Source organism: Anopheles merus, chromosome 3R (assembly GCF_017562075.2).
Source record: "Anopheles merus strain MAF chromosome 3R, AmerM5.1, whole genome shotgun sequence".
In the NCBI taxonomy this organism is placed as follows: Eukaryota; Metazoa; Arthropoda; class Insecta; order Diptera; family Culicidae; genus Anopheles; species Anopheles merus.
The window spans coordinates 35,511,636-35,533,793 of NC_054084.1; the positions used below are offsets into that span (position 1 = coordinate 35,511,636).

Here is a 22,158-nt window from a genome sequence, read left to right on the forward strand (position 1 = left end):
CGCGTGTGTGTAATTAAAAAAAATCTGTCTATTAGATTGGTTTCTTATTTTATGTTAACCAAAGTGTAATGCCTGACATATTGGTGAATGGTTAGCCTAGAAAAGGAACTTCAATAGTATTGTTTTGTGTTATCTCTCTTCCTTGGTTGGTGTCTGGTGTGTATATAACACCGCGAACATACACACATACACAAACTTCCACACCCTTCTGCAAATATAACCCGTCTTCTAAACTTTCTTAGGAACGCAGAGAAAAAAACATTAAAAAAGAAAGAGGATCGAACCGGGCGTTCAAACGCTTTCGCGTGTTCGTCGCAGAGACACACTCACAATGCTCATGCTCTGGCGTCCTGTGCGGCTGTACTTGCGCCCAGCCCCCGTCTCGCTGCGAACGATCGTAAACGATTTCCACGATAGCTTTTTCAACGTGTTTTTCTTTCTTTTTTCTTCTTATTTTCTTCCTCCCCGATTGGGTTGCAAATCCGTGTGCGCGCGAACAACGACAAAAACCCTCGACAACGCGACCGACCATCCGATCGATCGGGACGTGAAAACCGTGAAACCCGCAATGTTTGACCTGTTCGTCGTTATCTGCCGACATCTGCCGACCCGTTTCCAAATGTCCTTTCTAATCGTTCTCATTGTGTGTTTGTTTGTGTGCTTCGGGGGTACGGGTGTCATCAACAATCTGCTACTACTACGGCGCATCATCTCCCCCAACTGTGACTGCGTACATGCAATGACACTCACAAACACACAAATTCATCTAAATTTCCCATCATCCCATAATTTTGTCCATCTTCATCATCAACAAACCACTATCCTTCCTCCCTACCAATCACGCAACGAATGTGTTTTCATCGGCGGCATCAACAAAACACGCGCGTACGCAAAACATACGCGCCACAACGTGTGTGTCACGTGTGCTAAAATCGATCTAGATGGCATACGGGAGAGACACCGTACCATTGCACGTACTGCGAGAAAAAGTTCGCCCGCAAAGAGCACCTTACTAACCACGTCAGGTGAGAGTCCCACACACGTATACACACACATACCTACCCAAAACACACACACACAAACCTCTACGGTACACCCAAAAGAATACACAACATAAAGAGCCGCGCGCGCTTTACCAACGGAGTGTGTACTCTGCACAAAAGAAGGACGACTCCAAAGTGTCTGTGTGTGTGTCCTTTATGACGTTACGTTTGTTTGTTTGTTTGTTGTTCAAAATGATAATAAGAGATGATGTATTCGAGCTCTTCACATCTCCTCTTGCTGCTGCTACTTGTCCGTAATCATACGCCTCCACCCCCCCAAATGCTCCGATGAGAGACAGAAGAGAAGAAAGCGCGTGTGGGCGCCAATGCACACAAATGAACAAAGAAAAAGAGAAACATTTTCCCTTCCACACTCCCTTCACGAACTCCTTCCCTTCATTCTTACTATTGTGTCACTCTGCGCTCGGAAGAACGTATAGGAATAATACGATATTAGGGATATGATAGATCCCTCATATGTCTTCTAACGGTCCGAGTCGGTAAAGTCTTTTGTCATTGGAATTGTAGGGAAGATGATGGTGGTTGCACACAGTGTTTTCGTTTCGGCAATTGGTTGGTCTTGTACTGGGGAAGGGTTTTCCAAAGAACCAGTTCCTCCTTTTTCTATCTGCGTTGGTAGTGTCGGATTTTTCTGATTGGTTTCAAGTCGAAAGATCGTTCTCTCGGTAATGGAAAACTGTTTGTCAATTTGTTAATCAAAGGTTCGAAGAGTTAATTATACCCATTGCATTGATCGTTGATGTTTCTATTATCATTGCATAAGATCTTTCTGTCTATGTGTCGTATTTTCAGACTATGCACTGCAATTTGCAGTTCAGTTTGACGTACTCTTCGCGTCGTAATCATATGTTTAATGCCAAAAGTGCAGTTAAATTTAAATTGTATTTTGTCCCATCGAAATACCATGTAATTTAAATTACAATAGCTTTTTTAAACACTGTCTTAACTACAATTTCAATGACAGCCCGCGTGACACATCCCAGTTCCCTCGACTCTACTTCTTTTCCGAAAGCCAAATGAAATGTACTTCTTCTGGTGCCTCCCTCACACCTACGAAACCCTTTTTTCTGTCCCTTTTACTGTGCCGACAGTACTATATCTATTCCACCACCAAGCGCCCAGCTTCCCAACTCCCTCGACGACTCGCCCAACTTTTGCGACCACTTCCCTAGCCCCCCACTCTCCCCCCATCGCAGTCTTTCTTTCTCTCTATCAACATATCTTTCTCTTCTACAGATTGCACACAGGAGAGACCCCTTATCAATGCACATATTGTGAAAAGAAATTCAGTAGAAGAGAGCGTTTAACGATTCACACAAGGTGAGCGTTTGCATTTGATTTAATTTTTACTTGATCAGCGCAAAACAAAAACAAAAAGAACACAAAAAATCGACAACGATTTAAAAGAAACTAAAAATACTCAAGTGCGCCCGAATGAAGGTTATCGGCAAAAAAAAAATGGAAGAAATGTTGCGAAAAGAAGAACAGTGAACTTGCTTAACATTCGGCACTACTCTCTCTACCCGCCACGACAGCTGAAGCTCTCGTGTGCATGGTTTCTGCTCCTTCGCTACTACTGTTACTACTACTACTTCTACTATTACTACTGTTTTGAATTTGCGCGTCGTTTTTGTGTGGTTTTTTGGTGTTATTTATTCCCCACCAAGTCTCCCACCGTCTTTAAAACCTCCGGTGTGTTGTTATTGAGCGTCTCCCCATGCGTCTTGTAGTGTTAATTTATAACAGCCCTAAACATGTGGTAAAGGAACTCCCCATCCCCAGTGTAATCGAGTAGATGAGAGCCCAGCAGAAGAAGATGCACAGGTTTTTTGTATCGATCAGGAATTATTAGGGTACGGGAAAAAATTGTGTGCTTTCCCTTTGTATGCTCTTTAGTGCTGTGTTGTGTACTGTGCGACTAACTTACCTTCGTTGTTGCATAGAGTGTTGCACAAGTATTATCATAGAGAGGCATTACTTTGAAATGATCATTCTACTCTCTGCTGATTTATGGTTGAAGCGAAATGTGTTCTCTAAATCATTCGCAATGGGTTCTAATGTAACCGTTTTCCCATTTTGTGTAAACAAATAAGACACGCGGGTCATATGGAGCGTTAGTTTTGCATCCTATTTAGTTATTTAATCTATTTTAAAGCAATCAATCTCGACGGTTTTATTAAATTGAATGGTTTAGTTTGACATTTTATTTGAATGCTTTATGTTTGTATCTTTCCTGATAAGCGCTTTAATTTGCACATATACCCCAAACACATTTGTGTGTATTTGCGTGGATTTGTTTTCTCTCCCAAATTTGAATAGTAAATCATTATTCATACCTTAGCGCAGCATATCAAAGCAAGAAAGCAATAGAGTAAAAGCAAAAAAGGAATAAAAGACAGGAGTATCAGAACGAAAAAGACTTCCACCACTAACCCCACCAGCAACAAAAAAGAAAAGAAGAAAAAATAGTAGTTTCGATAAAAAATAGAGCAAAAAGAACAAAAAAAGTCATAGCCAAAAAACAACAACCAAACAACAACTCATATTCTTCCTTTTTAAATCTAGCCAACATTGTTTTTAATGCCAATCGTTTTTTTCTCTCTCTCTCTCTTCTCTCTCTCTCTTTCTTCTGTTAAAAAAAATCACTCTTTTTCTTCACTTTCCAAACCAAACAGAATCCATACCGGAGAGACTCCGTACGCATGCACATATTGTGATAAAAAATTTAGCCGCAAAGAACGATTAACGTATCACATAAGGTGAGCGCTTGTTCCACATCAGTCTTATTTTTCTCCCCCCAACTCCCACTCTCCTCCGTCCGTGTCCCCCCTCACCACGCCACCTCACCAAACAACACACAGAACCATATCACCAACCATCCCTATATTTTATATCACATTTCTTATATGAGAATTTAACCAAAAAATGAACAACCTAACCTTTGTCGTATGTGCATATACTACTACGACGGCGATGTGTTTGTGCGAGGTGTATTTTATACCACCACTTGCAATCGCTTGCATCACATGTTATTTGACGTCCAATGTGAAGCAAGAATAGGTTCATTTTTATTACTGACAATCAGATCATGCCCTTGTATCATTCAACCCCCTTCACACACACACATATATACATTCACATATTCCCTTACCCGGTCCTTCCCTAATTCCTGTTGCTTGTGGTTCGAATTTAAAGTAAACTATTATAATTATGTTACAAGAAAATTCCTTAAATCTTGTAAATCTTAAAGCTTGTACGGATAAAAAGCAATTGAAATCTGCAGCGAAAACCTGTACATGAAAAAAAAAGATTAAATGAATTATTTATTGTAATTATTACATGTCCTTTAAAGAAATTATAGCAAGCATTCCAATGGTGCATCATTATTTATTTTCAATGTTGTTATTCGATCAGATCATATCGACACAGCTGCAGCTCTCTCGAATTATTAAATATTTCATATTTGTTTTCGAATTCACATACTTTCTTCATCATAACTTCCCACTCTCCCATTCTAATCCACCCAAATCCTCCCTTCTGCCATGATATTTCCTTGTTGTTTTTTTTTTTCAAATTAATTCACTGCGATATAATGTAACACGATATATCTCGATACAAAATATTCAACCCACAACGACGCAATTTGCAGGACAATTTTATACATTTACCATTACATTCCTCGATATTACAGTTATATATAAATATCAACATATATATATATATATATATTTCCAATCTGTTGTCTAGCCATCTGACACACCGTGTTGTTGTTGAACTATGATTTTTTGTTTACCACGTTTTACCACCCTCCTTCAGCTTGAGTTGATTTTTTGGTTTGTTTTTTTTATGTTGTATGTTTTGGGATAGATATTATTATTTGTTGTCTCTGTCTCTCTCTCTACATTATTGTTCTTCTACGATCAAACGATATAAAATACTGCGGTACCTCGTTACTTGATAAAGCCGAGGTACGAAAGTGTTATTCTTGACCAGTTAAGCGCATGATTCCTGCTGGTCTGGCAACCGTACTCAACAATTATAGCATAATCGAAAAACGATAGCATGTGTAAATGATCGCTCTTTCTATTTCCTTCTGATCAGCAATCAAAAGAATCATAATTGCAAAATAATAGTGCCTGTGAACAACTGAAAACGGTTAAAAAGATGTCTAAAATCAGTTAAAGTAGACAACGAAATATGATGTGAACATGGGCAAGAGTTTCTTCTAGACGGGAGGGTGAAATATTAAAAAAGAATGGTTATACAACTGTTAGTTTGTTATATGGATGCAATGATCGATGATGAACTTAATTTATACATTGTATTTGTGTGTCCCATTGGATATGTTTTATCTAATGGTGGCCGCCATCCTTCTACTCTCATCATCCACCTTTCTCTCATACACAACCAACCACAACATCATCCCATATTCTCCTCCGATCTACTTTCCCCCGCCAAGTGCGGGGTAAAAACAAAAAGAACTTCTTATTAACGTTAAGTCATTTCACGTTCCCATTTCCTTTCTACCTCATCGTCTCCTCCAAAACCGTCTGCCTCATTTTGCTAATTATTCTTCTATACGCTAACACGCACCGGATTGTCTTTCGTGGCGTGTGATATTCCCATCGTGAACACACTCTGTATCCAGATTACACACCGGAGAAACTCCCTATCAGTGCACGTACTGCGAGAAGAAATTCACTCGCAAAGAGCACCTTACAAATCACGTCAGGTGAGAAAATCGTGTTTCCACACACCAGAACTGGGATGGGATAATCCGAAGTTACTGCCGCTGGAATCAATAGAACAAAACGCAGATTCAACGAGAAGGATGTCAATTTGTGACGCACTATGTTTTAAGGACACATTGTGCAAAACATGTCATAAATTAGTACTGAATCGATTTCAAATTGATTGATCAAAGAGTATATCTATACAGAGCATAATGTAACCTCTAAAGAACCTCTTTACGGAATAACATCTATTGGCTTAAAAGTACTCTTGAGGCGCAATTTTGACATCCTTGCGTTTCATGGTTTGTTTTATTCGTTCAAAGTAACAAGGATACATACTTATAAAGACAGAAGTGAACCTGTTACCCTATCTTAATGTAATTTTCATTTTCCTTTTATTTTTCCACCTTCGGATGTGTACGATCGCGTGGCGGCCATGTGAATGAACCAAACACACTATTTTTCTAATGAAAAAAAAAATGTAATCTCAGACTGCACACCGGAGAAACTCCCTATCCGTGCACGTACTGTGAAAAGAAGTTCACGCGCAAAGAACATCTTACCAATCATGTCAGGTGAGAGAGAACGAACGTCCTCCATCGGTAGACGATCGGCAGTAACTGATTAGTGCCAGACGGTGGTGGTGTGCTTGTGCAGTGTCGTTCGAAAATACGTGTGGCACGAAGCAATTACCCAGCTACGAAATGTTTCCTGTAATTCTAGTTTTAAAGCTTTAAGTGTAAATTATTCCCTATCGAAGGGACAACGATCAGCCCGTGGTATTGCTAATGCTCGTGTCTTTTCGACAGACACTCATACACATCAGCCTTGGAAGCCTTCAAACAAGCAGGCTACTGATACCTTTTATTTCAATCTCTTTTTCTTTTTTTCCTTTCTATCCCCTCTCTTCCCTCGTGCGCGACAATCAACCCTTCTGTAATATGCTTGGCAAAAATACATCTTCGATCTCTGCTACAACACAATCCGTGCAATGCTGTTTAAAAAAAAAATCATCCTCCAAATTCCGACCTCCTTTTTTCCTTCTCCCCCCCATTCCTTGGATTTTGCTTTTGCCCTTTTCATTTCGTTTCTGGACAGATTGCACACCGGCGAGACCCCTTATCAGTGTACCTATTGTGACAAGAAATTCACGCGCAAAGAGCATTTGACTAATCATACAAGGTGAGCGTCGTTCAAGAGTCGCGTTTTATTTAGAGAAGTCGCTCTTTCTTATTAAGTAAAACGATACACACATACACGAATCCCCCCCCCCCTCCAATCACACGTCCTCCTCATGTCTTGTATGTACTGTTGTATACTACCCTTTTTCCCCCACTGCTCTCTCAGAGCCTATCCTAAAGCGAGCTTAATTAGAGAGGTTTACAAACTGTTGATTTCAAATGACAAATGCTAGTTTTATAGAGCTGGAGGACCCGAAATAAAACAATCACTTTGTTTCAATCGCGGTATTTAAAGTTGGATTGGATTTCGTTCAAAAATTGGTTTTATTTTACAAAAGCAACAAATTGATTGTTTTATTGTTGAGTCGATTTAAAAATAATATTGCTGGCATACGTAGCGAGAACTATACTTCACTAACATTAAGATTTGTGGCAGTTGACGGCAACGTTATGTATATTAATTGGAACCTTAGTAAACAAGGGTAATATTAGTATCTCAGTTATCACCACCACCCTTCTCTTCCCTATCCCATTTTCCTTTGCCAATGGATCGATCGCGCATCCTTCCTTCTTTTAGAGAGTAACTATTAAAAAGAAACTGATCACTAACAACTACTTACCTCCTCTCCCCCATCATAAACAACGCAAGTGCTACGACAAATCATATGTTTTCCGAGCGACGAAATTTTTATGTAATTCCTGTGCTCTTCTTTAAAAAAAAAACAAAAAAAAACCATCGATGAATAACATACACGTACGTTGGTCCACCCCTACCGCTCCACCGACCCACCCACCCCACCTGTAGGGTGGAGAGTGGTGTGGCGTCGCGTGGCGTGGGGCGAAATTTGGGCCGGTTTTTCTCTTCTTCTTCCCTCTCGTTCTACCGTTCTCGACAGATTGCACACCGGAGAAACTCCTTATCATTGCACCTATTGCGAGAAGAAATTTATGCGCAAAGAACATTTAAAGAATCATATCAGGTGAGAGAGGGTGTTGTTGCCGCCACCGCCACTATGTGTGTGTGTGTGTGTGTTATGTGGTGTGCTTTATCAAAAGTCAAGCCCACCATCCCAAAACCAAAAAGCACCTAATTTATTTCTGCTGTTTTACTGTTAGGATTGTTTTTTAGTTGTTTTTACTTTACTCTACCTACCCCTCGTTTCTTACCCACAACAACTTACCATCATCCTTAAACCACCATTGCTGCTCACTGCGCTCCATTCTATTATAGTTGCTATGCTTAGCTCTGCTGTGAATTCCAAATTCATCCATTCATGAAACAGTTGAAACTTGTGCTGTCTGATTTTTCAAGCTTTTTAAATCATCATCGGGAGATGTTCCTGTTTTGTTATCGATGTTATCATGCCTCACGCATCCTTTACCGAGTCATCCGATCGCGTTTAGAAGCATAACCATGCTCTTTCATTATATCTGCCTAGTAGCTCCTCTGTTTAGCAACTACGCGAATACTAGCAACTTTTTCTTTTGCATATGGTTTTATTTTCGTTAGTAGCAGTGCTCTGTAACTACACACTTCTCACCCTCTCTCTCGCTCTCTCTTTGTGTCACTCTCAACCATCTATTTATTGCTTTTGGTGTGTATCATTCGTGCAAATCGTGTTTTCATCCGTCTGCATACCTTCTGTCGCCTTTTCCTCCATTTCTTTTTGTGTTAGTATCGGGGGGGAAATAGAACCGGAAAAATTGAATGTTTTGTTATTGATCGTACGTTTTCATCGAATTTTTTTTGGCTTGGAAATTGTAAAATACCAATCAAAATTTGTAAAAACTCATTTGAGACAGTTTTGTGATGAACAAAACAATAAGTGCGACAAGGCACATTCATAGCACAATTTGGTCGTGTAAAAAGCATTGGAAAATCTTGCGTTTGTAAGGAGAAAAACATGACAATAACAATCCATATACCGTCTATTATCCGTTTGCTTCATGATAATACTCGCGCGCGCGCGCTCTCTCTCTTGTGTTTAATGTCACATTAACTGGGACATACCGACAATCTAATAATTCCTTCGCATGAATGTTGTTCACTGGTGGTCAAACTGCTTACCCCCTTTATCCGGTCACATCCTGTCCCCTTTTATCGCCTGCAACTTCACTAGTAATTTTTCGTAGTGTGTTGTTAGGGTGTGTATTTCGCAGTCTCATGACTCATGATGCGTGCGCCATGCTGCTTTCATATAATTGGTTTCATGTTTCATCTACAATCATCTCACGTCGCAACCACTAACCGCATTGTTCACACACCATAGGCCAATTGGAATTAAATATGACTTGAGCCGGTCGCGCTATAACTGCAAAGCCTCTACAGTTTCAGAGACTTTGCAGAGGAAGTAATGACGATTGAAACATTTGGCTCATTAAAACTCCACGAACAACTCGTGCGAACAAAATTTGGCTAGGGCTCGCTCGAATTGGCTTAACATCGTCCTGATCCGTCATCGTGTTGATCGGTAGCAAACGCTATCTTTTTCAAAATTAAAACTGAGTGTGTGACACCTCTGCTGTGGAGGTGAATTCTGCTCTCTTTTTCTACCAAATTAATGGGGAAAAAATAGCAGAAGAGATCGTAGAAGATCGTTTATCGTTTTAGTTATCACTTGCTCCCCATCATTTTGCGTTTTCGTTTTTAACTGTAATACCCAAAACACACCCTGTAGACAGGTTTCATTTACTGTATGTTTCATTCATCTTATTTTGTAGCTTCGTTTGCTGTAGATAGTTTGAAAGTCAGAACTCATCTAATGATATTATGCATTATGTTTTAGTTTAAATAAACAAGCATGCTTTATTACACAAACACTTACACTCATCTCATCAACTCCCGTTCCAACTGTTTGACTCGGTTTCCCGCAACCTTTTCTAATGCCATGTTCTTCGTAATGAGCTTTCTAGTGGTCGTTATTGAAATTAACCTGCAAAGTTTGTTAAAGAAACTTTCCCGCTTCCTAAAAGGCGTATGTCAATTGTGATTAATAACAACCATCATCAACAAGCAAATTTAGTTCGCATCGCGCAAACCTTTCATACCATTTGTCGTTCTTGTTTCCATCCGTTCATCGAAAAAAGATATTTTATTTCGGGAGGGTGTTTTTTATGTAGCACACACGTACCCATGCATTTCTTAAATCGTTCTCTCTCTCTCTCTCTCTCACTCCGCTATGTGTGTCTCACTATCTTCTCTTTACGGTATTATTATCCATCGTCACTCTTGCCAGATTGCATACCGGAGAAACTCCGTACCAATGTACGTACTGCCAGAAGAAATTCACGCGAAAAGAGCATTTAACAAACCACACCAGGTGAGAAAAAACGACGACCAAAGTTAAACTTCACACCAGCAAAAATCCATCCAGTTTCGAAAGGGAGAATTGTAACATTTTAGTTTGATTGTGATTCGATTGAATGAAATTAGATTACCTTTAGTTTATTTCTTTCTAATCATGGTTAATCAAATATTTAAACATATTAATCGAAATGGTAGGATAATTTGATGGTATCGTGCTTCTCAGACATTCAGTTGATGTTAGTTTCTTGTTTAATAAATTCATCGATTTCTGTACTTTCTTCTCCAACTACTTTACACCATCACCACCTCTACGGAACTACTACTATGTGTGTAAACAAATCGATCTTACCAACCGAATTCAATACATACTATGCAAAAATCGCACATACACACACATTCTGCGCCACTCGATTCTAATGTCGAATGATCGTGTATATACACACACCACCTACCGGTAGATTGCATACGGGCGAAACTCCTTACCAGTGTTCTTATTGCCAGAAGAAGTTTACCCGCAAAGAACATCTCACAAATCACGTCAGGTGAGAATAATCGTTCCACCAAATCCTGCTAAACTCATTCTCTAAGCGAGCGATTTTTTAAATCATAAATGCTCTTTCAAGCGCTATACCCAATCGTTTGTTCGATATTGACGAAAGAAGGAAATTATGTCAGGGCACACACACGGGCCAAATGCTTGGTTTATGGTTGTAAGAAATGTACAATTTGAAGGTTTTTCAGTACTGTCCACAGTGCAGCACTCCAGTAACTGTGCATTTCACGGTTGTTAAGCGAAAATAATTAAATTAATGTCTAAACTTCATCCCATCACACGATAAATTGTTTCAACGAATATGACTTCTTTTTTCACAAACAATACTAGTAAGAACTGTCGTGGTCCGAGGATTAAAATTTAAAATGTTTTTTAAGCGTTCTGCGCCAAAGTGAGAATTGGTCTAGATCCCACGACCATCTAACCACTTGTCCACTACACCACACGATCCTCGCTTTAGGAGAGAGATAATAAGCAATTTAATGTGAGAAACAGACACTTATACTGAAAATCGTTGTTTTACGATAATTTCGTTTCCGGATCATAACACAATAGTTGGCGGTATTGTGTTTGCAGTAGAGATTCATTAAAAGTCCATTGCTTTCGGTTTTGCCAATGCTGTTGCTACTCTGTTTTCCTCTTCTTTCGTCCTTGCCGAACTTGATGTGTTTAGCCTGAATTGCATAATAATGTTCGTGGTTTCGTGTCTGCTCTCCAAGAATCTAATACTTAAACGTTTTGTCTTTTCTTTTCTCTTCTTATTCCCTGATGTGTGGTTCCCTCGGTTTCACACATCGTTCCGTTTGATGAACTCTGTACATCGTTGAATTCTATTGTTCTTTCGACCATTTGTGGTGGGCTGTTGGCACACAATCCGATTTTCTCACGTGTGACTTGTGACATGGGGGAATGATTGATCACAAACGATCGGCGACAACGATTTCAATTTAACGAAAACCCTTCAATTCCTATCAAACTTCAACTATGAAACATGATCTCATATCACACGGTTACCGTTTGCGGTGTGATTGTCATGTTTACCCTTTGCTCCTATTCCTGGTCTCCCCTCATTCACTCCCCTTGCGTGATCGTGATCGTCCTCTCGCGACCACCTTTCCTGCGGGCTCCGGACTCTTCGGTTTTGTTTGTAGGCTGCACACCGGCGAGACTCCCTACACGTGTACCTATTGTCAGAAGAAGTTTACGCGTAAAGAGCATTTGACGAATCACGTCAGGTGAGGGACTGTTTATTTAATCTCATTAATTCTTTTAAATGTAAACCACTCTCACTTACCATATATACCATATTTCCCCTTCAAAAACAATGTTTTCATCCAATGTCGTAGAAAAGTCCCGTCACAAGAACAAAAACAACACCATAAATCCTACCCCACCACCACCACCACCCTCTATAATCGTACACGAAAAAATCGCTCCTCTTTCCGTTCAATCCATGTACATGGCAATCAGAAAGCAGCTGTGTCGGTCCTTCTGTGAATGGGCACGGCTTTTGGCTTTGTTCACAAAAAATGGGAAATATTGTTGGTTCAATCATCTGATGTTGTTTTGTTGTTTTTTTTTTATTCAAGTCCAATAGTCGTGTCATTTTTTACGTATTTACTTATTTACGTACCTGTTATATGCATTTTGTTCATCTGTTTCAATGCTTGGTCTTGTGTACATCGTTGTCTGTACTACATAAGCGTTTTGGATGTACTGTTTATTTGACACGTGTTATCGATCCGTGTTATTGATCGCTATTTGCTGCGTGAAGTGTGTTTTGTCTAGTAATATGTGTTTTTACTTTTGTTATTAAGAAGGATCACAGGAGAGCTGACTAAATGATAATTAGTGTAAGCGTGTCTTTACTATAGCACAGTTTTACATGTGGCAGGAAAGAAGAGTTGCTTTGCAATTGAATGCACACTTCATTTGAAGCAGAAAAGAATGTGCACCTTTTGACGACTTCAATCAACGATAAGCGTGAAACCCGTGAAAAAGGAGAGATCACTCTGTTTAAAGATTTTACGTAGATAACTACATTACAAATACAACGAAGAGCATCTGAAATATTGAGTAGTCGATTCGGTTTGAAGCTCTTCAACGTTCATGAATTCTTATGTTTCTAGAATTTGTTACAAACAGTTGAGCTTGTACTCACTAAGCTGTATTATATGTACCGAAATGCAATCTACCGGAGGACGTGAGCCGCACTCTACACAAAAGAAAAATAACACGATCGTTCAAGATGTTTTCTTCTTTTGTGGTTTATACACACATAAATACGCACGATCATACGACGAGTAGTTTTGTGGGACGAGTTTAAGAAATACATGACCATAGCGAGTGTAGCAAAAGTATAGTATCGTTTGTTTCGGTAGAGACGATTGGTGTGTTCTGGTTGGTAAAAAAAACTATGTTTGCGCAGTAGAACAAGTATACGTACAAGTTGTGTAGTGAAAGAGATCGAACTTTAAAGGTTTCTCGTAATTTGCGTGACCGATTTAGAAATGCATGGGAGAACAACAACGCTGCGTTCTGGTGTAGCCAGAGAGAAAACGGTTCGGTCAACATTAATTAGTCAGCTCTTGTTTTTTTTTTTGACAAAGCGGAGGCATATTCAATGTTTGTGCCTCGCTGTGTTTTGTTGTGTTTTCGTATTTCAGTTATTTTAATTTTATTATTGATCGTATAAACAAAACAACGTGTCAGATGGTTGGATAAACAATATGATTTTCCTTGTACATGCAATTGCTTCCTATCCCCATATCCTCTTCCTACCACACTCTCCCCGTCACACAGTATTCTTAGATGTATTTTTAGCATACATATCCTAGTATTTTCCACCTTATAATAAACATCATACAATTTCATTTCGATGAACAATAAGACCCCGGTAAATGGTATTGATTGTGTTGCCGTCTCTAGCGTACACACCAGTTAACAGGTCCGATGGGACGAATACAGATTTGTTTGTTTATTGCACCTAGTTGTGTCCCGTGGTTGGTAAAAATTGTAGTTCATTTTTTAGCATCACTAGCGCGCGTAGTGTCTGCACATACATATTTTCTGTTTTTGTCTTGCTTTAGTGGTTTTTTTCTTCCCTCGCATATGTGTGCAAGTAATCGGTAGCTGTAATTAGTATTGTATGTCAAATGCCTGTTGATGATTTTACTGGTTTGCTGTAAATATTTGATTTAGATAAAATAATTGAATATATATTTTTTATTTTATAAAAAAACCCACCCGGGGTCTTGTTTTTCCTCGATAGTAACTCATTTCATTATTGATCTTTCCCCATGTCCTCATTTAAAAACTCATAGACACCGTTTGTGCTCGATAGTTAAACAAAACAATAAAAATGTTACCAAATATTGCGCAAATGCTAAATTTTGTATTTTTTTCCTTCTTTTTTTTCCCCCGTTTCGTCATTTCTTCTTCATCATGAAATTTTGTAATTTCGGTTTGCTGACCAAAAAATAACAACACCAATCACCAACACACAAACATACAACACATACTTTCTCTTGAAATATGTCCCCGTTCGTTGTACACCGGATTTTGACTACCACATCATCTGCTCGCGTGTTACCCCCATAATGTTGCCGCCTGTACTACCACAATTATTTCTTCTACTGCTACTACTACTACCACCACCATCAAAACTACTCTTCTTCTACTACTTTGAACTACTACTACTACTACTACTACTACTATTCTATTCGCCACTATCCAACCACCATCACCAACAACCAGATTGCACACTGGCGAGACTCCCTTCCAGTGCACGTATTGCCAGAAGAAATTTACGCGAAAAGAACATTTGACCAACCATACCAGGTGAGGATGTTTACTTTTTCTACCAACTTTCCTCCTTTTGTTTTTCGGTTCATCAACACCATCACCACATGTTTCATAATTCCGACCCCCCTGCCCATCTTGCCGACTTCAATCATCAAGTTACAGAGTGAATAGCCCTTCTTTTAACATCAGTGGTCTAGCATCCCATTTCGTCCTCGAGTCCTCTTAACTATTGCTTCTGTTGCTAATAACTCTCATTCAAAATCTGATTTTTAATAGTATCTACATTTCATCTACTAGCAATGCAAAATCCAATTAGATATATATCCCATGTTGAACATGTTCTCCCCCTTGAGGGCCACACTGCTATCAATTTTAACCAATCCGTACCTACAATCGGCAACCAATTCCACCCCACACACCATCTTCTGTCCCCTTTATTTGTTGCTCTCTCTTTCTCTCATCATTTTAATTTGATGAAAAGTAAGTTATGCTGCGACAGCGCGTGTATACAGGCAACAACATTGACGCGACTATTGGGATGCAAACAGTTTGTGTACAGAAATAATCCCCTTTCCTCTTTGGAATCTTTAAAATCAGGTCGTTGTTCTTGTTTAGTGTGTATCATATTGATTAGCAAGTAAAAGGTAGTCTGGAGCACTATTATATTAATATGTAAAATATTACACCACTTTTTTTGTTTGGAAGAACCATGCATAGTGCGTATCAATGTTTGATGAAACATTTTTCCTGTAAACCTACTAAAAACAAACTTGTGTAAAATTAGTGTTGTGTAATCAGAAGCAGTAGTAGAGTTTTGTTACAATGGATAATAATATCATCTGTACAAAGATAATACATTGATCAAATTTTAATCGTCAAACAATTTGAACATAAATATTCTCCTGATCATTGTCTTGAATTAAAAAAATAAAAAATAAATCCCCCCTGATGTACCCATCACACGATCAAATACACTAGCCATGCGAGATACCCAAATTCAGATAACTCTAAACACATTCACCTTCTTAATTGGTAAACTTCAAATTTGAAAAGCTTTTTTGTTAAATATAATTCTACCGATCAATCGCTAACTGATAATGCGCTGAAAAAAGAAGAAGCGACAACTATAGCAGCACCTTCTTGTATCAGCATTATCGTTTGTTTGATCATAAATAAAAACACAATTACCCTTTTTTACCCTTGGTTCCTTATGATAAGTTATGCGCTGTTGTTGCATTGTTGACGTTGCCGCAAAAAAAAAGAAAAACTTAGAAAACATTAGTTACTAACCCTAAATATTCATCTTTTATGTTTTAGTAGTGATCTTTCCACTTCCCCCACTCCCCCGTCATATTCATACTCGTCCGTTATCATTCATCTTGAGAGCGACCATACTATACCCCATTGTCCACCTGATCGTGCCAAATAACACTCCATAACACACATCACATCGTAGCATTTCTTGTTGCTCTGTTTCTCTCGGTTTCTCCCCTTTCCGTTTTCGTGTGTTCTGTTTTCTTCTTCTTGTTTCCACTAACTAATTTCTACTCAACAGATTACACACCGGTGAGACTCCGTATCATTGCACCTATTGCGAGAAGAAGTTCATGAGAAAAGAACACCTTACGAACCATATCAGGTGAGAGCGATACTGTTGAATGACAGCGAACGGACGACAAGCGTGTGCTGGTTGTTTTCTACGCCTCCTCCTTCTCCTCTTCCTCCTGTTACATTACGACTCCCGTCGCATTTGGTCGTCCCTGCTACTGTTATGTTTGTTCTTCTCTTCCATACACCATACCGCCCACATCCCACCGCCACCACTTAGTGATTGCTCCTAGCTAGTTATTGTGTCTACTACTGCTTCTAATAATATCAGTACTTCTTTATCATCACTGCCAGTTGTTTTGTTGTATATACGTGTCCTTTTCTTACTTCTGTTTGCCCTCTGGTGTTTCGTTAAGTTGTATATTATTTATGTATAGTTTGTAGTTATGATATGCGTTTATAGTGTATAGTATTACAAAATGGTATTTAAGGGTTTTTTGTACAAATTATTACTATTATAGTTTACCGTACTATTACAATTTCTCATTTTCGGGTTTGAAATTTGCAAATTTGTGTTTCCCTTTTGTTTAGGTTATAGATGCAACGCAATTAAGGAAAAAAAATATTTCGAACGATCTATGACTTGTTTTAGTTAACTAGTCAAACAACTAACCTCGCAACATTCCAAACTCTTTCCCTTCCCAACAAAATGTTCATTCCCATCATTTCCTCTCCATCTAAACATCAATCCCAACACAACAACGATTCATTCACATACACACACACACACGTAAACACACACATTCATCAACAATATACCTAGCTCTTTTCTCTCTTTACACAACTTTTCACATTAGCTGTCGCACACCGACCGACTTCATCTCGCACTGTAGTAGCGTGAGAGCAGCTTATCGATCTCGTTTCGATTAATCAATCAGCCGAAGTCAATCAATCATGCTTTGATCGGTTTGAAATGGAATAATAATTTATAGAAAGCAAGACACTTCGAGCTTTCTGGGGGAAAGTAAGGAGATGAATTCAAACAACCGTGTATTTCGTTTTTTGAAATATGATTGTTTTGATTGGTTTTCCATCAATGTGATACGGAGAGATTTTTTTTTACTATGGATAGTGTTTCATTGTGTAAAGCATACGATACGTTAGTGCGAAAATAATACGAGTTGTTTGAGAATTTAACATTGTTGTTTAATGTTCGTTTGTTAATTTCATTGCGTTCTATGTTCCAACAGATGCTTGTTTTGTTAAGACATGATGAGACATTAGATAAGTTTTGTTTTGGATTTTAAATGAGCAATTTGTGCAATTTTGATCATGTACGTTCTATGTATGCTTGTGTTATTTATCCTTTTTTTCTTACTATGTTTGACACAAAACTTAGCTAGCAGAGAAATAGAAGAATAGTTCCCATTCCATGTCCAAATTCTTAATTTTCTCTCATTATGTTCTTCGAATGTTTCATTTTCCCTCTTCATTCCATTTACATATCGTTGCTGTTCACTTTCTTTTTCATTGTCCCCCTTTTTTGTTTCTTTTTTTTTTGGTTACATTCATTCACGAACCTATTACTGATTGTGTTTTTTTTTCTTTTTTGTTTTCTCTTCTGTCTCGTCTTTTGTCTCTCTGTCTTTTCTCTCTCTCTCTATTATTTGTATGTATCTATTCCTCCAAACAGATTGCACACCGGAGAAACTCCCTATCAGTGCACGTATTGCGGGAAGAAATTCACCCGAAAAGAGCATTTAACAAATCATGTCAGGTGAGGGAACAAAATAAACAAAAAATCCAAATCTAAGAACCTCCACTAACTTAATTTAGAAAAAAACAATAAATCATCACAAACAAAGTCTCCTCTCTCTCTCCCTCTTGTTTAGTTCACTTGTTTTAGTATGTTATTTTAGTTTTCTTTGCCATTTTGGATTGTTGTTGCACCTTCCCTGATGCGAATTCCCACTGAGTATTGTTGTTTTAACCTAATCTGTCTTCTTCAGCTTGGTTTCAATTAAAACAAATCAATGTTAGGTTGAAAATTATAAGTATAGATGATCGAAACAATAGTTTCAATAGTTCTGTTTGTCTACTACGTACTCCAAAGACTTTTTAGTTTCACACCAGTTATCTTCTTAATGCAAATTGCTCACTACATGTTCTTGACCAGATTGAGTACTGATCTCAGTATTTTAGTTTTTTTTTGGTTTCTCAATCCTAGAGTTATCTATTTTTTTTTTTCTACAATTGACCACTGACAATGGAATGAATTGTGCTTTATTCAGTAAATTCAAAACAAAACATAAATTGCCAGCTCTTGAACGAAGGCGCACGAAAACTTAAACTCCCACCTGCCAAGTAATACGTGTGCGCGCGTGAGAGTGTATGTGTGTGTGTTTTCCAGTTTTTTGTTTTTCGTTAAATTTGTTGTTCTATCAACAGATTGCATACCGGAGAGTCTCCCTATCGGTGTTCGTACTGTAACAAGTCATTCACCAGAAAAGAGCACCTCAAGAATCACGTCAGGTGAGGGCCGGTTTTATTTTCATCCTGTCTTTTTCTCTTACACACACACACTCTCTTTCTCTCTCTCTCTTTATCTCTCCTTCGCTCTCACATTATCGTTCTCTTTCTCTATATTTCCTCCTGCTCCATCGTTATCTTTGTCTATTACCATTTGTCTGTTATTTATCTGCCAAATCATCTTTCTCGAACCACTACCACCATAATCCAAAACAAATGGAATATCCGTATCATCCGTGCATTGAAAAACACAGTTTCATGGTACCATTTTTATTGTGCATCACTGCTTAATATGCATCTTTAACTAACACATGCATCTAAAACTAGTTGTGTCATACCGGGGCGTAAGTGAATACTTTTCTTTCTTACGTTCTTATGTGTTTGTTTGTGAAATTTTATTGAATAATTTATATTTCAACATGGTTTTTGTTTTGTATCTCCTGCTCTAATTACTATCAAGCGCTTGATTATTTCATTTACAAATATAGCATTAATTATTATGTTTATTTTAATGTTTGCATATTAAAGTAAAATTGCGAATATTTTGCGTTCGTTTTGTTGATTTGTTCGTATGTGTTTAAACAAATCCCATTAGTCTAGCAGCAGCATACAAACCTAACATATACACACACACACATACGTGAATATCTGAAACAAACTCTCTATTAATCATGGTTCTAAAATCATCGATCCAATTTATATTAGTGCGTGTGGGCAGAGTGTGCGCTTGCGTATTTAATATCATGCCTCGACAACAGTACATAATAGATGCGATTGGTGAGAGAAAATATGATAATGGTGATAATAGCAACAATAATAGCAAAAGATGGAAAACAAAGCCCTCCCACACTCCCCTTTCTTTCTGACCGTATGAGGAAAGAGGAAATCCGGGGAGGAGAGGGTGAAATTAAGCGGGATGGCAGAGAGTAGTGTAAAAGAGAACGGTATTGGGGGTTGGAGATGAGTGAGAAGGGTTGGGAGAGGGGGGGGGATAAGAGAAGGATGGAGAGAGTGGAAGATGTGCACATAAAGTACGTGTGTTGTGCATCCGCTCCTGTTTTCTAAAGCGTATTTTTTTGTTTTTCGTGCGAGCAAAAATTGGATTTTCATGTCCGGTGGCAATTTCAATTTCAATAGCGAAGGTCTAATTAGATTACTACATCATTAATGATGTACCCGAAGCGAACATTAATTCAATCGATTATGTGTCGGAACAGTAGTGGAGCGCTGTGTCTGTGTGTGTGTCGAGTCGTGTACACATAATGAGGATCGTTGTCGTGCTCTGGTGCGTGTAGTAGAGCCTTATGCGGTTTACACAGCGTATCCCTCCACCAGCGGTGGTGTAGGCTTTTTGCATTCATTTCAATAAATAATGCTGGTCCCGTGTGAATTTTAAATGGTATCAAAAGTGTTGATGGAGATACAGTTGGTAGCAAATGGTTTTGTTTTCTTTTTATTTTAGTTTAGAATTTAAAATTATTTGGTCGATTGAATAGTAATGAAAGCTGGTATAAAGCAATGTCCTGCTAAAATCGTCCCTTTCCTCAACTATTTACAAATTCCATCCATCAATACATCTCCATCCCCAGTATCAGTACTTACTTCCTGATGTAGCCATCCTCCTCATTCCTAGTTTTTGTAAGTTGTTGGTTGTTCATTTAGTTATTATTGCGATTCATTTGGAATTACTATTATTCGGTTCCCTTAATAATAAACGTTTAACTTAAATAGCTTAAAAACTGCCGTTAGCCCAGCCCGCTACTAATATACATGCTCCTCGCGCTCCCTATGTTTTTTATTAGCCAGTGATTTTATATGTTCCCATTTCCTTTTTCCTGAACCTACCACATATACGATACATTCCCGTACATTTCCATCGTTATATTTTGCATGCAACATAAATACACCACCACATACATTACAAACATAGTTTTAATTTCACGTCATTGTATACAATCCCCTTCTTAGCTGATGTTTGCAATGGAACTCCCGGAGGGAAATAATTAATGAACAATTTAAATTGTTTCTCTTATTGGAAACTGATTTTTGAATAATTCCCTCTGGGGGTATCATTGCTAACATAAAGCGACTCATCCACGATCCATTAACATTAAAGAAGTCCAATCTTAACAATCCCCTATCCAATGTGTGCGCAAAACTATGAATTGAAAACTTTAACCATGTTTCTTCTATTCTATTCTCTTCCCCATTTGCGTTGTAAATGTTTGCCGTTTTGTCGATCGGAAATTTAAAATTATCCCAAAAACAGACTGCATACGGGGGACTCACCGCACAAATGTGAGTACTGCAACAAAACGTTCACGCGGAAGGAGCATCTCAACAATCACATGCGTCAGCACAGTGGAGACAATCCGCACTGTTGCAATGTGTGCAACAAGACCTTCACGCGGAAGGAGCATCTGATCAACCATATGAGGTAAGTATGAGTAAGAACGTGTGTGTGGGTGGAGGAATTAATGCTCCTCGCCCTCGCCCGTCGGCCGATTATAATACTAATCTCATTATGATCGTTTTTTGCAGTCGATCACACACCGGAGAGCGTCCCTTTCAGTGTGACGAGTGTGGCAAATCTTTCCCGCTGAAGGGCAATCTGCTGTTCCACCAGCGCAGCCACACCAAAGGCCAACCGATGGATCGTCCGTTCCGGTGCGACATGTGTCCGAAGGATTTCATCTGCAAGGGCCACCTGGTGTCGCACCAGCGGTCGCACACGGGCGAGAAGAACCACCACTGTCCGCAGTGCAGCAAGTCGTACGTCGAGCGGGGCAACATGCTGCGGCACATGAAGAAGACGCACCCGGACGCGGTCATTCCGGTGCTGCCGAAGCTGCCCCACATCAAGGTCGAACCGAAGTCTACCGGTAAGTGAGCGAATGTAGGGTCGAACTTTTCATTATTCCCTTCTTTATTAACCGTTCAGCCTACACACACATAGTGTGATGTTGTGTTTTGTAGTGTAAACGTAACGTTGCTTGGCTTGTGTGTTTGTTTTTTTTTTTCGTTCATCATCGCCAGTTTGACCCTCAGTTCGTTATGTTATTTTTAAGTGTTTTGTTATCATCCTTGTTGTAGCACGTGTGTATTGTAACTATTTTATGTTGTGCTTTTGTATTACTTTCGCGCACTCACTGCGGTTTCGGTGCGTTAATACACCTTTCCTATTAGATTTGTTTTTCTATCTCTCCCTCTCTTTCCATACCGAATTAAGTGTGTACAAGTAACAGTAGTGTTAACGTTAGGATCTATGTAATTTTGATTTTGTTTCTTTTTGTTTGCCGACTGTAGCATCTTTAGTTATTAGGATATGTTATGCTAACGTTTGATTTGTGTGATCATTTAGAGATGATTGGAGTGAAACATATCATTTAATCGATCACAAACAGCCCTTTTACGATGGGGGCACTCTGTGCGATTAAAG

At 38.8% G+C, this 22,158-nt stretch overlaps 1 protein-coding gene across 45 annotated transcripts in view; it reads left to right on the plus strand.

Moving 5' to 3' along the window:
* Positions 1-22,158, plus strand: part of LOC121595917 (zinc finger protein 271) — a 70,872-nt gene that overhangs the window by 35,834 nt on the left and 12,880 nt on the right. For 20 of the 45 annotated variants that reach the window (XM_041920313.1, XM_041920324.1, XM_041920332.1 and 17 more), the window contains 16 exons: positions 942-1,025; positions 2,301-2,384; positions 3,740-3,823; positions 5,713-5,796; positions 6,289-6,372; positions 6,896-6,979; positions 7,875-7,958; positions 10,215-10,298; positions 10,744-10,827; positions 11,990-12,073; positions 14,595-14,678; positions 16,198-16,281; positions 17,884-17,967; positions 18,639-18,722; positions 20,989-21,156; positions 21,261-21,601. In XM_041920313.1, coding sequence (XP_041776247.1) covers positions 942-1,025; positions 2,301-2,384; positions 3,740-3,823; positions 5,713-5,796; positions 6,289-6,372; positions 6,896-6,979; positions 7,875-7,958; positions 10,215-10,298; positions 10,744-10,827; positions 11,990-12,073; positions 14,595-14,678; positions 16,198-16,281; positions 17,884-17,967; positions 18,639-18,722; positions 20,989-21,156; positions 21,261-21,601 — 1,685 coding nt within the window. The remainder of the gene's footprint in view (positions 1-941; positions 1,026-2,300; positions 2,385-3,739; positions 3,824-5,712; positions 5,797-6,288; positions 6,373-6,895; positions 6,980-7,874; positions 7,959-10,214; positions 10,299-10,743; positions 10,828-11,989; positions 12,074-14,594; positions 14,679-16,197; positions 16,282-17,883; positions 17,968-18,638; positions 18,723-20,988; positions 21,157-21,260; positions 21,602-22,158) is intronic. The other 25 variants (XM_041920327.1, XM_041920343.1, XM_041920357.1 and 22 more) reach the window with 21 other exon arrangements.